Source organism: Pelecanus crispus, chromosome 7 (assembly GCF_030463565.1).
Source record: "Pelecanus crispus isolate bPelCri1 chromosome 7, bPelCri1.pri, whole genome shotgun sequence".
Lineage (NCBI taxonomy): Eukaryota > Metazoa > Chordata > Aves > Pelecaniformes > Pelecanidae > Pelecanus > Pelecanus crispus.
In genome coordinates this window covers 37,367,378-37,381,774 of record NC_134649.1, presented here as the reverse complement: position 1 = coordinate 37,381,774, position 14,397 = coordinate 37,367,378, and the positions used below count along the sequence as shown (strand labels likewise).

The window sequence follows — 14,397 nt, the reverse complement described above, 5'->3', positions numbered from 1 at the left end:
CAGAGTTAAAGCTCATTTGGAGAGTTTATTAAAGCCCCAGGAGCTGACAGCAATTCAGATATGCACTTGGGAAGTAGCATGGAGTAATCCAGGACAGACAGACAAGTTATAATGGAAGTTTTCACTCCCTGACCCTCAGCAGGAATGCCTTTTGCAGCGCAAAGGGGATTTCAGGAAAGATGAATGCGCTTCAGGCATGTCCTTGGACTGAGATACAATAAAATGACTTGCACCAAACATGGGTTTGTTGATTCATATTGCTATTGTTGGCAGATTCGCACACGTGCCCTCCCTCCTGCCCCATACACAACTACAGATGTGGGGTCGCATCCCCAGGTTGGCTTTGCACCATCTCAGCTACTCGCCTGGCCCACAGCCTCCAGGGAAAGCGCTGATCGTCTTCCCAACACACTGCTGTGCTCTCACCTGCATGAATTTTGGGTCACATGGGAGAGCTATGCCTGGCTCGGCAAGTTTAGGGGCTTTATTTAACTTCGCCAAACCGGGGGTTGTTCTTAAAATAAATCAAAGGGTGTGAAGAGTTGCCTGTAAAGTTACAGAAATTTCACCAGAATCCCAAGCTAATTAAAAACCACATTGCTAGCATCATGGCCAAAAAGCTACCTGTCTAGATTTACAAAGCGTTAACATAGAAAGTCTGAAAGCTTCCAGGAAGTCATTTTCAGTCTGCTTTTGGTTTGCTATAAAAGATAAACTTTTCCTAAATGTAAACCATTAGCAAAGCATTTTCAAAAACATTTTAAATTTGAGTGGTAAAGCCACTTTTAGTAGCTTTTTATAATGTTAAGCGTTAAAATTGATCAAGTATACAAAGGCACCTATTATAGTACCAGTTTTACCTCATTTCTTTACAGAAAAGAATTTGAACTGGGGACAGCCCAAGTCATATTCCATAACTAAAATGTAAGGTCTCCAGTCAAATAAAATCAGTAGTTAAGATACCCAATTACAAAGACAAATTCCAGTTTTCAATTAACATCTAAAGTCTTTAACATCCACAAAGGAAATTAGTGTCTACTTATCCACATGATTCTCCAAACATTAACAGTGATCCGGACAGTACTGCAAAGGTACAATTTGAGGAGGACATTAAATAGATTGACATTAGGTTGGTAAGTAGGATAGAAGTGAAATGCTTGTAAAAAATAAAGTTACAGGGTTTACTTCTGACTGTATTGAAATGTGAGCCGTGTGTATCTAGATACTGCATTTTGCAACAGGACTGCACCCAATATAACTCTACATCTGAACTGCAAACACAAAGATCAACTCTGACACTCGGCGAGTTTAAGGAACGGTGACGTGGAAGGGACTCCCAGGGATGTGCTCGTCACCCCATTTCACTGCCAGAATATAGTCACCCCTTTCCTTGACAACATACGTTACGTTGTACTGATGGCTGCCCAAATGCTTGATGGACACCTCTTCGCAGGGTATTGTAGGTCCATGGACGCCAACTAACAACATATTTGAACCTACAGCAAAAAAACAGACTGTTAGCATTCCTAAGCTTAAATAAACAAGCATGGCTGTACCGTAATATATAAGCTCCATAACACAAGGATTTTGTTATTGTAATTCACAGAGTCGTAGTCTGAGGTATGGCTAAGCTAATTTGGTGTATGAAGGAATTTTATTTAAAAAACCCTTCAGCCTCATAGAGGCAAGGGTTTATTTGCGCATTTTGCCAGACCTGACAGGCTACCACTATCTAACTAGGGTACAGGAGACATTGGCACTGCTCCTGAAAGCAAGCAGGCACTGCCTTTCAAGTACTTCGTTAGAAGTTAATAGCAGAGACCAGGGAACGTAGCTGGCCTGTAATCTACCCACCGCAAAGCTCCCAGATGATGATGATCAGTGCTCAAGGCTTACAGGAACACGCGCATTACAAGCTACAATGCACCATGAGGGTTGCTTAAGTTCAGCAACCTGTTTGTTCTCATGCTATAACCCTGTGGTTTCTTTCAGGTACACCTAGCTCAGATAAAACCATTTGGAGACGAACTGGCATCTTTACAGCCTCTATATTAGGACTGATTTCGTGAGCACTGTGTAGCATTTAGTTTTTCTTCAGAACCAGATCAGCACCTCAAGCTCTGAATTTTAACTTTGCAAGCTCGTTTAGGGCAAAACATGTCCAGCTAAACCACCCCGACATCCAGCCGGTTCCTGTACCCATACCTGCTTTGCTGCAGTCCACAGAGAAGGAGCTTTTCTGACCCACAAAAGCCTTTGAGAGTCCTGCTCCCCGGGAAACCACTTTGCTAGCATCCGAGGTGGATTTGGGAATGGCGCTATAGCAAGTTTCAGTCGACGACCTTGTCACCGACTCTACCAGGATGGAAGACGTTTCATTGGCGCTGCCTGGACTAACCAGTCGCTGTCCTGGAAACAGAAAAGACTTCCAACATTCAGATTCACCCCATCTGAAAGGCATTTACAAGGAGGTTTTGAAACCCTTCTAATGACTATCATGCATTCTGCATCCAAAAATGCATTTTTGGAGAGGAGCAATTTCCTACTTGGGTATTTAAGCTGACATCTTCCAGCAATGCTGGCAACAATCCCACCCCAGAGCCCTTGAGTGGTTAAAGGGCCACAGGAACTTCAGGACTCATTAAGCAAAGCTGGCCGCTTAAGAAGAGTTAATTGTGCTCCAATCACCAAATGCCAAAAATTACTCGAGTTGGCAGAAAAGCAGGTGCAATTTTGCAATAACCCATTTTGAAAGCAGAGCATGTCCCAGCCCGTGGGAGCGCCGTTCCTGCCGTCCGCTCCCATGAACATCACCGCCCCACGGGCACCAGGAAGGGGTTCGCTAGCTCAGGGGCAGCAGGAGAGATGAACTCCAGTCTGTGCTTAGACACAGCACTGAAGAGAGAAAGAGCTTCCAAAACCTAAACCTTCCTAAAAGCCTCCCAGACATTACTGACCTTTGGTTAGGTGACACCTGCACCAAAATGAGACCAAGAGGGGCATCAATCACGCTACAGGCGTCCAGGTTTCAGGCTTGGGGGGGGGGGGGGGGAGTGAGTAAATAAGTCATATTTCCCCCACTGCCAATGCAACATCCTAGTGCTAGCTCAGGATTTAATGTTCCCCTGTGAAGCTGTTTTACAGCCCTCTACTGAGTCAAGCTGGCAAGCTCCACGACTAACGGTCCTGTAGTCTCTCCTGAGATCCCTCATCTAGGCTTTGGAGGTAATAGGGAAAAACGTTTCGCCTCTCATGTTTTTGGGCATCTAAATCCGAATGCCGCACTATCTCAGAGGGACATATTTGCTGAATAACACAAACTACTTCAGGCACACAGTAAATACTGGTTAGCTTTTTACCTGTAACCTTTGCCTTGAAGGGGCTGCCCACTATGTGGTTAGGTCCACCATATTTAACTCCAATTAAATAGTTTCCTGGAGCCATGGGTGTGTACATGACTTTGTAACCTTCTGAAGTTTCCTGGCAGTCCATTTTCACCTTTGATGGCCCTTCAATTGTAACAGAGAGGGTACCTGGACCAGCCTTGGTCGTGTTAATGAAAAACTCCGACTGCAATCCTAGAAAGACGTAGCACAGTAAGACACACTCTTCCTCACACCTGATGTTACAAAAGCAGCCTGTTATTACATAGGAACGGGTAATTTGGCGCAAGACAAGGCTGCGCAAGGCTGCAGGCAGGGAGGGACAGCGTGCCTCCCCCCAGCATCCTCGCACGGGCCAGCCCCAATCGGTGGCTCTGCTCCCTGGCAGCCTCCCCACCGGCACCCTGGCTCCCTCCTCCGCTCATGTTGTGTGACTGCAGGGTGGGCAGGAAAAGGGGTCATGACAGCCCTTTAGGACCAAAATGGAAAGATTCTGGGCATCAAAAGACTGGCTTCGAGAGAAAACTCTTAGAACAAGAGCCTTTCTACTGGGCATCGGAGCCCACACTGACACAGCCCCCTGCATAGCTAAGCTTGGGAAAGCTCGGAGCTGTCTCACTGCCTGGACTGTAAATCAGCAGCGAACAACCCACAAGAAAGCAAGAAGAGACAAGGGGCAGGAGATCTCCTGGAGGAGACGGGTGTTTGAACTGCTCGGCAACAGCACTCCAAGCAGTTTGTGGAAACAAGAGCTTGTTTAATTACAGCATCTGGTTAACACAGCTGAATTACTGCTGCTAATACTAAGCCAATAACACAATGCCAGCAACACAAGAAAAAAATTAAGCAAGTCTTTCAGCCCCTAAATAATTTACTGTCAAACTCTGGCTTCAAATATTTATGATCTTTGGGCTGTTGTATCAGACACTGCTGGGGAGGAATAAAGTGCTCCAGCTCAATCAAAACCAGGACAGTTATGGGAAAGTTTACTACAGCTATGACCGAAGCATGCAAATGCGTTGATAAACTAGGGAGAAGTTTCTAGCCTCTCCACACAAGAGGCTGCTGTGTCGCAATGCTGGAAGAACCCGGCTCCCACAGAGGGCTGTACCATCTTCCAGCGCTTCAGCAGTAAATCTCACTGGCACCGCCTGCCTGGGAGGTAAAGCCGTCAGTTTGCAATATGCACCACTCAACCAGAGGAAAATTAATTTCCAAAGCCAACAAGCTTTACAGCTTCTCACTGAAGACTTCTTGCTCCAAAATCACTGCTTTTTCCTTATGCCCCAAATGAAGGCTCGCATTGTTGGGAGGCTGCAGACGCGCACCCCTCCCAAGGGGACGTTTCAGGTGCTCAGCCACTGGCTATTGAAACCTCTACACTAGATCATTGTTCAGAAACGCTGCTCAGCAGCTCCCAGGGCACTGAGCTTTTGGCAGCAGCCAGGATTCAACAAGGGGGCACAGAGTAACTTTGCTGAAGTTAAACAGTCTATTTAGATTAAAAACAACCCCAAGCACCTTTATAGATGGAGAAAAATTCCCCCTGTCCCTGATGCATCAGCAGCTAGTATTAATGAGTGCTTTTGTTTCCACCTATTAAAGCAGCACAGGCTACAATATCTTTATTTTACGTAGTATATCCGCCTGTTTCCAAAACCAACTGCTTGGTTTCTCCAGAACAGCAGAAGCTTTGACTAACTGCAGCATTTTTTTTTTTCCAGGGGAAAAAGGTATGAAATGGAACCCACAAAAGACAGCAGTAGATACGATAAGACGAACTAGCTATCACCTTGCCTATCAAAAGGAAAAAAGACAGATCAGTTTTACTCTGCTATTCACCTGTGTGTGTGGCCCAAGAAAGCACACAATTAAATAAATTGAAGTGCATATCCTGGAATGTTTTCATACTTTCTTACTAAGGCCATAAAAAAAAACCCCAAAACCCTACATTCTTGAGTTGAGAACTATCAGATGGGGCAGCCACAGCAGATAATTAGGCATCAGATTTCCAAGAAGAGTCAGTGTTCACACTGGATCTGAAGGATGTAAGGCACACTGCACAGAACAATCCACCATACTCCCTAGAGTTTACACATCATGTTACATTTAACCTGAAATTTCTTAGAGGTGCAAGCACTGAAGAAAAGGTAACTGGGTACACCCTCGTACCCATTTAATTAACAGGGGTATGCAAGTTAAACAAGACTCCTTCAACTAGACAGCCAACTCAGTATCTGCATTCACAAAAGCCTCCAGCCTTTGCAGACGTTGTGTTCACACGTGGAAGGGAGATGGAGCATCTCCAGAGCTCTGCGGGACCCGCGACACAGAGCTAAGCCAACCAGCAGAGTCATAGCCCAGCTGCTAACCAGTTAAAGTGAACTCATGCTGCACTTACTGGTTTACAAAGGTTTTAAGTTCATGAAGACTCAGTATAGCCTGCAGACTCACTAATCAATGGTTATAAGACTTGAGGAGCATGCGAGAAAGCAAAATTAGCCTGCGCCCAGGTTGGCAGAGAATGTGGGTTAGTTCAGCTGCTTTAGCAGGGACAGTAATGTAAAAACATGTCTAGGAACAGCTTCTGTCTCTCTCAGAAAGCCAAAGTGCAAACAGGTCTGTATCAGAGCTGTAAAAGAAAGGTTACCCGTGGTACCGCTCTCCAGGCCAGATCCGTATGCCGTGACGAGCGCGGGATTGCCCGCCTGCCCAGGCTCGCCAACACGCACTTTGAAAGGGCTGCCCACCACATGGCTTCCGTTGAACTTCACGTCAATTGAGTGGATGCCATTTTCATGCGGGATGAACCGAACGGCATACTTATCTGCAAGAGAGAAATGGCTTTTCTGATATATCAGAGACAACAATAGAACAATAAGCCAGCAATCAAACCCAACCCAGGGCTGGTTAGCAACCCAAGCAAGGCTTCTGTAACGCTTTGACGTATTTTGGTCCCAGCTTAAGCAAACTCAGCTACGTAAGCTGCCAAGCTCATATTTAAGCAGGAAAACACTGTATTTATCACTGGAGGTGTCACGGGTTGCATTTTCACCTTGTCTACCTGGACCTGATCTCTAGCTGTCATCTAGTCTGCAGGGTGAGTTTTAGTGTTATTTGCCTCGCACATGTGCTAAACATGACAGCTTAATCACAGCCCAACCTGTCAGCATTTGAGGGAGCAGTGCAAAGAAGAAAAGCAGCTGGTAAGAGCAAGCCAAATCTTACCAGTGGGCTGAGCATGCTGCTCTGACACCAGACACCGCACCTTTATTAAAGTCATTTAGCGATTTACTGATATTTAACATTCTTGATTGCATGTTAACCCAGAGGAGGGACTGATCTTCCCCAGCCAGACAGCTGCTGTCTGTCCATAGTACAGACCATAACTCATTCAGACTTCAAGTGAAAAAGAAAAGCTCATTGCTGAAACAAGTGTTGAGCTTTCTGTAGTGTTTGCTTATATTCAGCTTCCTTGACATTTCGTATGAAGGAGTGAGTGCAAGTTAAAAATAAACTATTAGTCAAAGATGGAAGCATAGCTTTGAAAATAAATTTCTTCCCTGGCTAAATTCAACAGTATTGTATTTCATTACAACAGAATTCTATTTCATTTATGACTAATATCACTGTACCTTCACTGGCAAGCCAAGACTTAAATATCTGTATCTTACACAAGTTAGGGCTCAGTCATTTCATGAGCTATCTAGGAAAAACATGGACATAACCCTAACTGAACAACTCTTGACACCAAGAAGTCATTCTCCAAGCAAGGTGCTTGTCCCTTGGGTACACTGTTCACAAGCCAAAGGGACTAAACCCCCTCGTTATGGGGCAGCAAGTGTGTTTCGGAGGTCACCCAGTTTGTTTTGACCAACATAAAGCCATGCTCACCTGGCTCCAGCTCAGACACGTGGCACTCTTCTACAGCTCCAGAGGGGCTGTGGACTTTAGCATCGATCTTGCCCTTTGCCCCGTTCAGCCTTATAGCAAAGGATGCTGGCTGATTAACTTTTAATCCAGACTCCTGAGAATACAACAGTCGGATTATCAAATTTAAACTTATTTCAGACAGCACACGATTTATGGCAAGGAAATAACCACTTCAGCACAATTTTTTTTTTAGATTTCAATAAAAGGCGTAAAGTTGTGACTTGCATTAACTCTCAAATCAGAAGTGCTCTCCCTTTTAGGGGTAGCTAATTTAGGAGTCACCCACATTGGCTAGGCTGATTTTTCCCATGGTAACAGACCGTTTCTGGAAGCCAGATGACTGCCAAATCAAGCAGAGGCAGGTTTACGAGACTAGTCACCCGTTATCACTGAGGTCAGCCCCTGGTATTCAGGCACTTGATTTAAAGGATGTTTAAGCTATAGCTCCATTTTCGGCCCGTTCATTCATTCCAGATTCATTCAGGGGAAAAGCCTCTGATAATCCAGTTGTCTGAAAGAGTAATATGCATGTTTATATTTGCCACAAGAGGCTGCATTTAGAACGCCACCACAAGACGTCTTAACATGAGAAAGTAATTTAAAACACGAAACCAGATGTTGCCGTGCTGTCAGGCCGTCGGTGGAAGGCGAGGCAGCTCAGCATCCGTGCTGCAATGGTCCTCAACAGAGCAGCCCATGCAGCTATCCAGCAGTAACATTTTATGCTGAACATACTTTACCTGATTTTGTTTTCAACTAAATCCTGAAGAGGGAAATAAATGCAACTGAGTAGAACTGAGGTACAATGTATAAAGCAAGACCCTGATGCGGGTTTAGCAGAGGCTGGTGCTGCATACCGCACTACGTTACCAAATACTCAGCTTTATCTGCCTCTCCAGGACTTAATTGAAGCAAGTATTCCTGTCAAAGAGTCTTTAAATGAAACACAAGAGAAACATCAATACCACAGCAACTAATTAACGCCCTTGTAACTCCTGGGTAGAAGAGATACTATCAGATCAGGCTGTCCTGACTCATTTACACAACCAAGGTGGAGAAGTCCTGCAGCCCAGGCAAACTCCTGGGGACCACAGCTGGGAAATATCCAAAAAAGCCTCAACTGAAGTACTAATTGTTTATCACAACTCAGTGAGGACTGAGGTACAGTATATTTAGACACAGATTCTCAGTCTCACGTCCAAGTTTCTGGCTTTGGAGATTTAAGTCAGGCCTTTAATGTTACTTGTATTTTAATCCACATAACCACACACACACAAAAATGATACGGTGAGGTTAACAGATGAGCCCAGACCAACTACAAAGCTGTGACTCACTCTGAGATTTGCTACTGTTCATGACTCATCTGAGCTGCGACTGTGTGGTTTTGTGACATCAGCTAGAGCAAATCTGCACTCTGACCTCACAGCAGGGCCCCCTCCATCTGCCCACGTGAATGCTCCAGCAAGGCTGCAGCAATGTCCCAACCATGTAGGCTGCTTCGCCCGTGGAAACCCAGCTCTTCAGTCCACATGCCAACCGAGTAACTCGGTGCCAGCGCAATCACTGGTGGCTCACGTTCATGTTTCAGTTCTTCTTGGCCTTCCCCTAGCTAATGGGGTGGAAAGCAAGCTTTAGCTCCGCCAATGCTATTTCTAGAGCCCCTTATTCTTAATTCCGAAGCAATAACACACTCAGTTGAGCCTTCTGCTTTCAAATTATGGCTAGCCAGACCAGGGCCAGCTCTACTGGCCCAAGTTACCAAGGGGCCAGCTGCCAAAAACCTCTCTCTGGCTGCAAGCTGAGCTTGAAAACAAGCACCAGTCAAGGCAAGGCTATTACTAAGAAGAAAGGACAACCATTTTTGTCTCGGAGAACAAGGACGAAATCAGTCTGTTGTGGCAAGTTGTGGAGATGTTTCCTTATGTCTCACCTGAAGGCTAGTGACAGTGAGCCTGCGAGCATCATCGGAGGGGGCGATGACAGGAACCAGGTAGGGGCTTTCAGGAATGTGCTCGTCATTGAACTTTATGGACACCTCATAGTTGCCTGCAGGGAGAAAAGAAGCAGTGGGTCTCCTTAGTTTCTTTGGAAGTAGCATTCAGTGTTATTTCAGTATGATTAGGTCTTGGTATGTACCTGGCTCTTGAACTATGTATGATACACCACAAGATCCATCTTTATGGTCCTCAAAGGCGATTTCTGCTTTACTTGGGCCTTCTACAGCAATAGAGAGTCCTCCAGCTCCAGCTTCCCGTGTCCATATACTGAATTCGGCTGTTGAAGCACACGAGAGCACACACAAGAGTAAGCTTGCTGCTGCTGGGATGCAGCTTCTTCCTAACACAGCGTGCAGCATCCCATACTTATGTGTATGGGGAACGGCACCTCACCCCATCATCCCGGGTGATAACACTTAGCAGTTTCTCCAAGAGGCTCCTGTTAGCCTTGAATTAGCCCATCAGCCCTGTATAACACACCTTACAACCCTGCAAGATCAGTCAGTTTCCAAAACGTGGATTTCTATCTGCATGATGTAGCAATATTATGTCTCCACGTTTCTCCACTGACCACCCCTGGCTTGGGGCATCCCTACAGTGTTACATCTAGCTCTGCTCGAGCTCTCAGAGGAGAGGCCAAGAGAAACCAAAGCACTGCGCGCTGCAGACCTGTGCGCGGCAGGCACTGAAGCCTAGCGACAGCAGAGGACTCACCTGGGATACCTGTCTCTCCACGCTCCAGCCCTGGGCCTCCAGCTCTCACTTTATGGGCTCCTCCCTCACCCAGCGGCCCCACGGTGAACTGGAAGGGGCTGCCCGGCACCGGCTGCCCTCTGTATTTGACATCCACAGTGTGGACCCCCATTTCTTGTGGCACAAAGCGGACACAGTAGGTGTTTTTGTCAGCTTCTACAATTTCGGCAGCGAAGTTTCTTCCAGAGGGACTAGTTACCTGGGCTGTCATATCCCCACAATCAATTTCTAACAAGAGGAGAATAAAAAATGCAGATTAGAAAGTGACAAAGGATTTGGCCATTTTGGTTTTGGAAGCAGGACCTGAGCTCAAGTGATTACAGAGTACAAATGACGGAAGAGGCACGGAGGTGCTGGTTTGTACGCTCGGCTTGATGCATGCTGCTGAGCAGCACGCCTGGCCAGTTACAGCTTACCAGGTGCTATGGAGGCAGATGAAGAGGCTGGATAAGTGCATCCAGCTAAGACTGGCCTATATGATTCACATTTGCCAGACAGCAGTACAAACACTTAACAGCCAACATGATGATCTTAAAACCCTGGAGACAGGGTGAGCTATGCAGGCAACTCTCCAGCCTGCTGTACACAGAATAGATTAAGGCCTCCCTGGTATTTATTTCTCCATACGTTGATCATGGTTATGCTTATTTTTAACTGTTCACAGAGTCCCCCAAAGAGACTATCTTAATATGAGGATGTCTTAACAACACTGAAGTTTGTATTTCCACTGCTTCAGGTACACCCACGCTATACAAGTGCAAGTTATGGTTATGAGGATGAGGGCACTGCTTACCTGGAATTTTTAGGTTCAGATCACATATGCTTCCTACAGTTGCAACAGAGGGAGCCCGTCTTGTTCGTGTGATGCTCTCCTTAACTCTTCCTTCACCGCTTATCTTCACAGTAAATGGGCTGCCTGTAAATACCACAGCAAGTCATTCCTCCTCCGCTCATTACACACTGCATTGAGGGGAGGAGTGGAAGCTTCCTCTGACTTGTAGTGGATCACAGGGGAAATTTTAGAGCCAGCTAACAGTCAGGTCCAAGTGAAATACACCCATGCAACCAGAACAGTTTTGGATGCTTGCTGCTTGTGGAGAGTACTGGTAAGACCTCCTTGAATCTTTGGGACTTACAGTCCGAGCCAGATCACACAGCCCACCTGCAGTTCCAGTGTGCTGGCCAGCTAGGCAAGACTTTTGTTGTACTAACCAAAAAGTTGTCCAACACTTCTGCTTACCTGGAATATGTTCATCTGCAAATTTAGTGGACACAATGTACACGCCAGGTACAGTTGGAAAATAGGACACTTTGCAAGTTCCATCTTCTAGGTCTTCAGTTTGGATATCCACCTTGCTGGGTCCTTCAACTGCCAGTGAGATCCCACCATAGCCTACAATACAGCTAAGTTAGCCTTAGAATTCCATAGTGCTATTATAAATTTGATATAAAATAGTCCAAACCCACAGCAGTAGCTAGTTGGTAGGTATATATCATAATGGGCACTGGGAGTTGCATGATGCCTTAAATGACATTTTTGTAGTCCAAATCAGTCAGATTGGCACAGCATGCATTCAGCTCCTAAAATGCTCTGACCATATCCCTTTTATTTCATTAATGTTGAAAAGTCAGCTTCAAAGACTGTGGCCAAGGCTCCACATTAAACCAACAGGGAAATATCTTCCTTATTTCCTTCTTGCTGTATGCAATGATATTAGAACCGGCACCATCAAATGGAAGAAAAGCTTCATCAGTGCCTCAGTGACAGTCCCTGTTGGCTGTAATGGAAGACATCAACCAAGACAATGCAAAGCATTTTAGAAGTTAACAGCATTGTAGTTAGTAACTGACAATAATGACTGTGCGTGCTTAATACACTATTTGCATCTGATGCTTTGCAGCTTGTGACCTGGTGGTCACACACTGAGGGAGACAATGCTCTCATTTAGAGAGGATGCATGTCTCACATCATCTCACAGACCCTTTGCAATGGAACTAACCTGCATCTCTTGTGTCTACAATGAAGTCACACATTTCAAAGGTTCGTCCTTCTACCAAGCCACGTCCAAAAACTCTTGCTCGTCTGGCATCTCCTATCTCAGACTGGACCACCATGATTGTTACAGGGCTGTTTGGTACATGGCTCCCGTTTTTCTTGATGCTAACCAGATGTTCTCCTACTTCCCGTGGAATGAATGAGATGCCTACAAAGCAGAGAAATGTGACAAACTTACTCACTTTTTATGTATGTTATACTTTGATTTAAATGCCTTAATCACACCAAGAAATTAAATACTGAAAGAACACTCTCTTTGCACATGTTGAACTGTTGCTTTCCAATGGGCCACAAAGCCATTTACATATGCTGACAAAAAGCACTTCAATCACAACCTGGCACGTCACATGCAAGCTAACACAAGAGATCATTCTTCACACTCTTCTGTCTTTGGCCAACTGTACCAAAAATATCAACCACTTGGTTTGACAACACTCTTCTGGGAAGGAGCAGAGAAGCCAGCCACTTTACATAGCAACGCAAACTGGAGTAGAGGCTACTATACTACTCTCTCAGATCAAGACTGTCAGACCTTACCGACATGGTTATTGGGTAGCCTCTTCAGAAGACAAGGCTCATCACGACCTGATGGGGCTTTAATGGTGGCTGTTAGGAGACTGAGATCGGTCTCATTGATGTCCAACAAAAAGTCAGCAGCAGAACCAAGCTTAACCTGGGACCGTCTTCTGTTATCATCTGAATACATAAAGAGAAACAAATCAGAAAATATTACAAGGTTAAGTGCAGAACAAGTCAGAGGACTTCATGTTCCTGCCACAAGGTCCCCCATGCTATCAGATATTAGTTTTCATTATGAAGTGCTTCCAGAAGTCTAAACTTTATACCTGTGATCCTGGCCGTGAACGGACTGCCTGGGATGTGCTTGTCATTGTACTTGACCAGGATGCTGTAGTTCCCAGGTAAAGTAGGCAGGTACGTGACTGTGCACGTCCCGTCTTTGTTATCAATGCAGCTGATCTCTGCTTTTGAAGGTCCTTCAATAGCCAAGTCCAGCCCACCTAGGAAATTAAGAGAACAGCGCTTCTGCAGATCTTTGTGCACACCAAGTCCAAAGACTTGGTCCAAAGAGGAAGATCCAGTACTTGGTACTGAAAATGCAGTTTAGATGCACGTTTTCAAAGGACAGCAGCAAAAAGAGCTCAGGCCAATCCACTAAGACCACAACTCTATTCAGTCTGTTAGATTTACCTAACAGTGATTCCACATCCAGTCATCATGCACTAGATCTAAGCTGCCTTCACTTAATTTTTAATTAAATGAATCATTTGCACCCTGTACCACAGGGTACATCTACTGCTCTCAGCAAGGAGTAATAAGACAGTTTTTACTGCAAGTTACAGCTTGATGAAATCCATTTTACCTGATATTTGCACAAGTCATTTGTATTGCACCAGTGATTCACAGTTGGACAGCTGAATACAAATTAGTGCCGATGCGCATTACACTTCCAAGAATTTCCTAGCTTAGGGTAGGATGGGTTTAAAGAACAGACTTACCCTCTCCTGCATCTTCTGTGACAATGGTAAAAGTTGCTGGTTTATTGGCAACCCCATAAATGAGGCCAGGACCATAAGCAGAGACACTGCCGCTGTTTGGGTAATTCACATAGAACTGCAGAGGGCTCTCTAAAGGAAAAAAAAAAAAAACAAAACAAAACCCGAAAGAAGCACTTTTAAGGATGAGTAGCCTAGACTGCAAGAACAAAACAGACATCAAGCTGCTCCAACCCAACAGGATCTTATGCTTACTGATACCCGTGTTTTTCAATGCCATTCTCACTACTTGATATTTGAAGAACTTTTATGTGACTGTAATGCACTTAAAAAAAACTAGTAAGCCTCCCCTTTCATCTTCAAAAGATACTTCTCCACAATTTGTTCCACATTCAGCCATGACAAAGTAAGTGTTACTCAAATTACCAGAGATAAGCTTCAATGGTGTTGTAAAGGGTCTTATTCATTACAAGTTTATTTTTAGCACATTAAATCAGAACATGACTCAGAAGCAGGCTTTCAGTTCAGGCACAGATCCTGAATTTTGGTGGATCAGAATTAGGAACTAGCACAGCCATTGTCTGACTCAATGAACCTGAACTAGCAAATTTGAAGGGTATCCAAAGACATATTTGCCAGCCTCAGATTAGCTAAGCTGGTGAACAAGAACAAAAAGTACAGTCACCAACACCCAATAATGGTTTCAAATAGGCACAGATAGCTCTTAAGTCCAAAGCTAGATTTTGCGGCTGAGACAGTAG

General features: G+C 45.0%; 1 protein-coding gene across 3 annotated transcripts in view; it reads right to left on the bottom strand.

Annotated features, from left to right (window-relative positions):
- Positions 1-1,231: 1,231 nt before the first annotated feature.
- The window catches only part of FLNB (filamin B), a 72,082-nt gene continuing 58,916 nt past the window's right edge, over positions 1,232-14,397 (bottom strand). For all 3 annotated transcript variants that reach the window (XM_075714611.1, XM_075714609.1, XM_075714610.1), the window contains 14 exons: positions 13,640-13,768; positions 12,968-13,141; positions 12,660-12,818; positions 12,067-12,270; positions 11,307-11,459; positions 10,860-10,982; positions 10,028-10,294; positions 9,453-9,590; positions 9,247-9,362; positions 7,278-7,410; positions 6,034-6,210; positions 3,360-3,578; positions 2,206-2,409; positions 1,232-1,496 (listed from right to left, as the gene is read on the bottom strand). In XM_075714611.1, the coding sequence (XP_075570726.1) occupies positions 1,309-1,496; positions 2,206-2,409; positions 3,360-3,578; positions 6,034-6,210; positions 7,278-7,410; positions 9,247-9,362; positions 9,453-9,590; positions 10,028-10,294; positions 10,860-10,982; positions 11,307-11,459; positions 12,067-12,270; positions 12,660-12,818; positions 12,968-13,141; positions 13,640-13,768 (2,384 nt within the window). In that variant the 3' untranslated portion in view covers positions 1,232-1,308. The remainder of the gene's footprint in view (positions 1,497-2,205; positions 2,410-3,359; positions 3,579-6,033; positions 6,211-7,277; positions 7,411-9,246; positions 9,363-9,452; positions 9,591-10,027; positions 10,295-10,859; positions 10,983-11,306; positions 11,460-12,066; positions 12,271-12,659; positions 12,819-12,967; positions 13,142-13,639; positions 13,769-14,397) is intronic.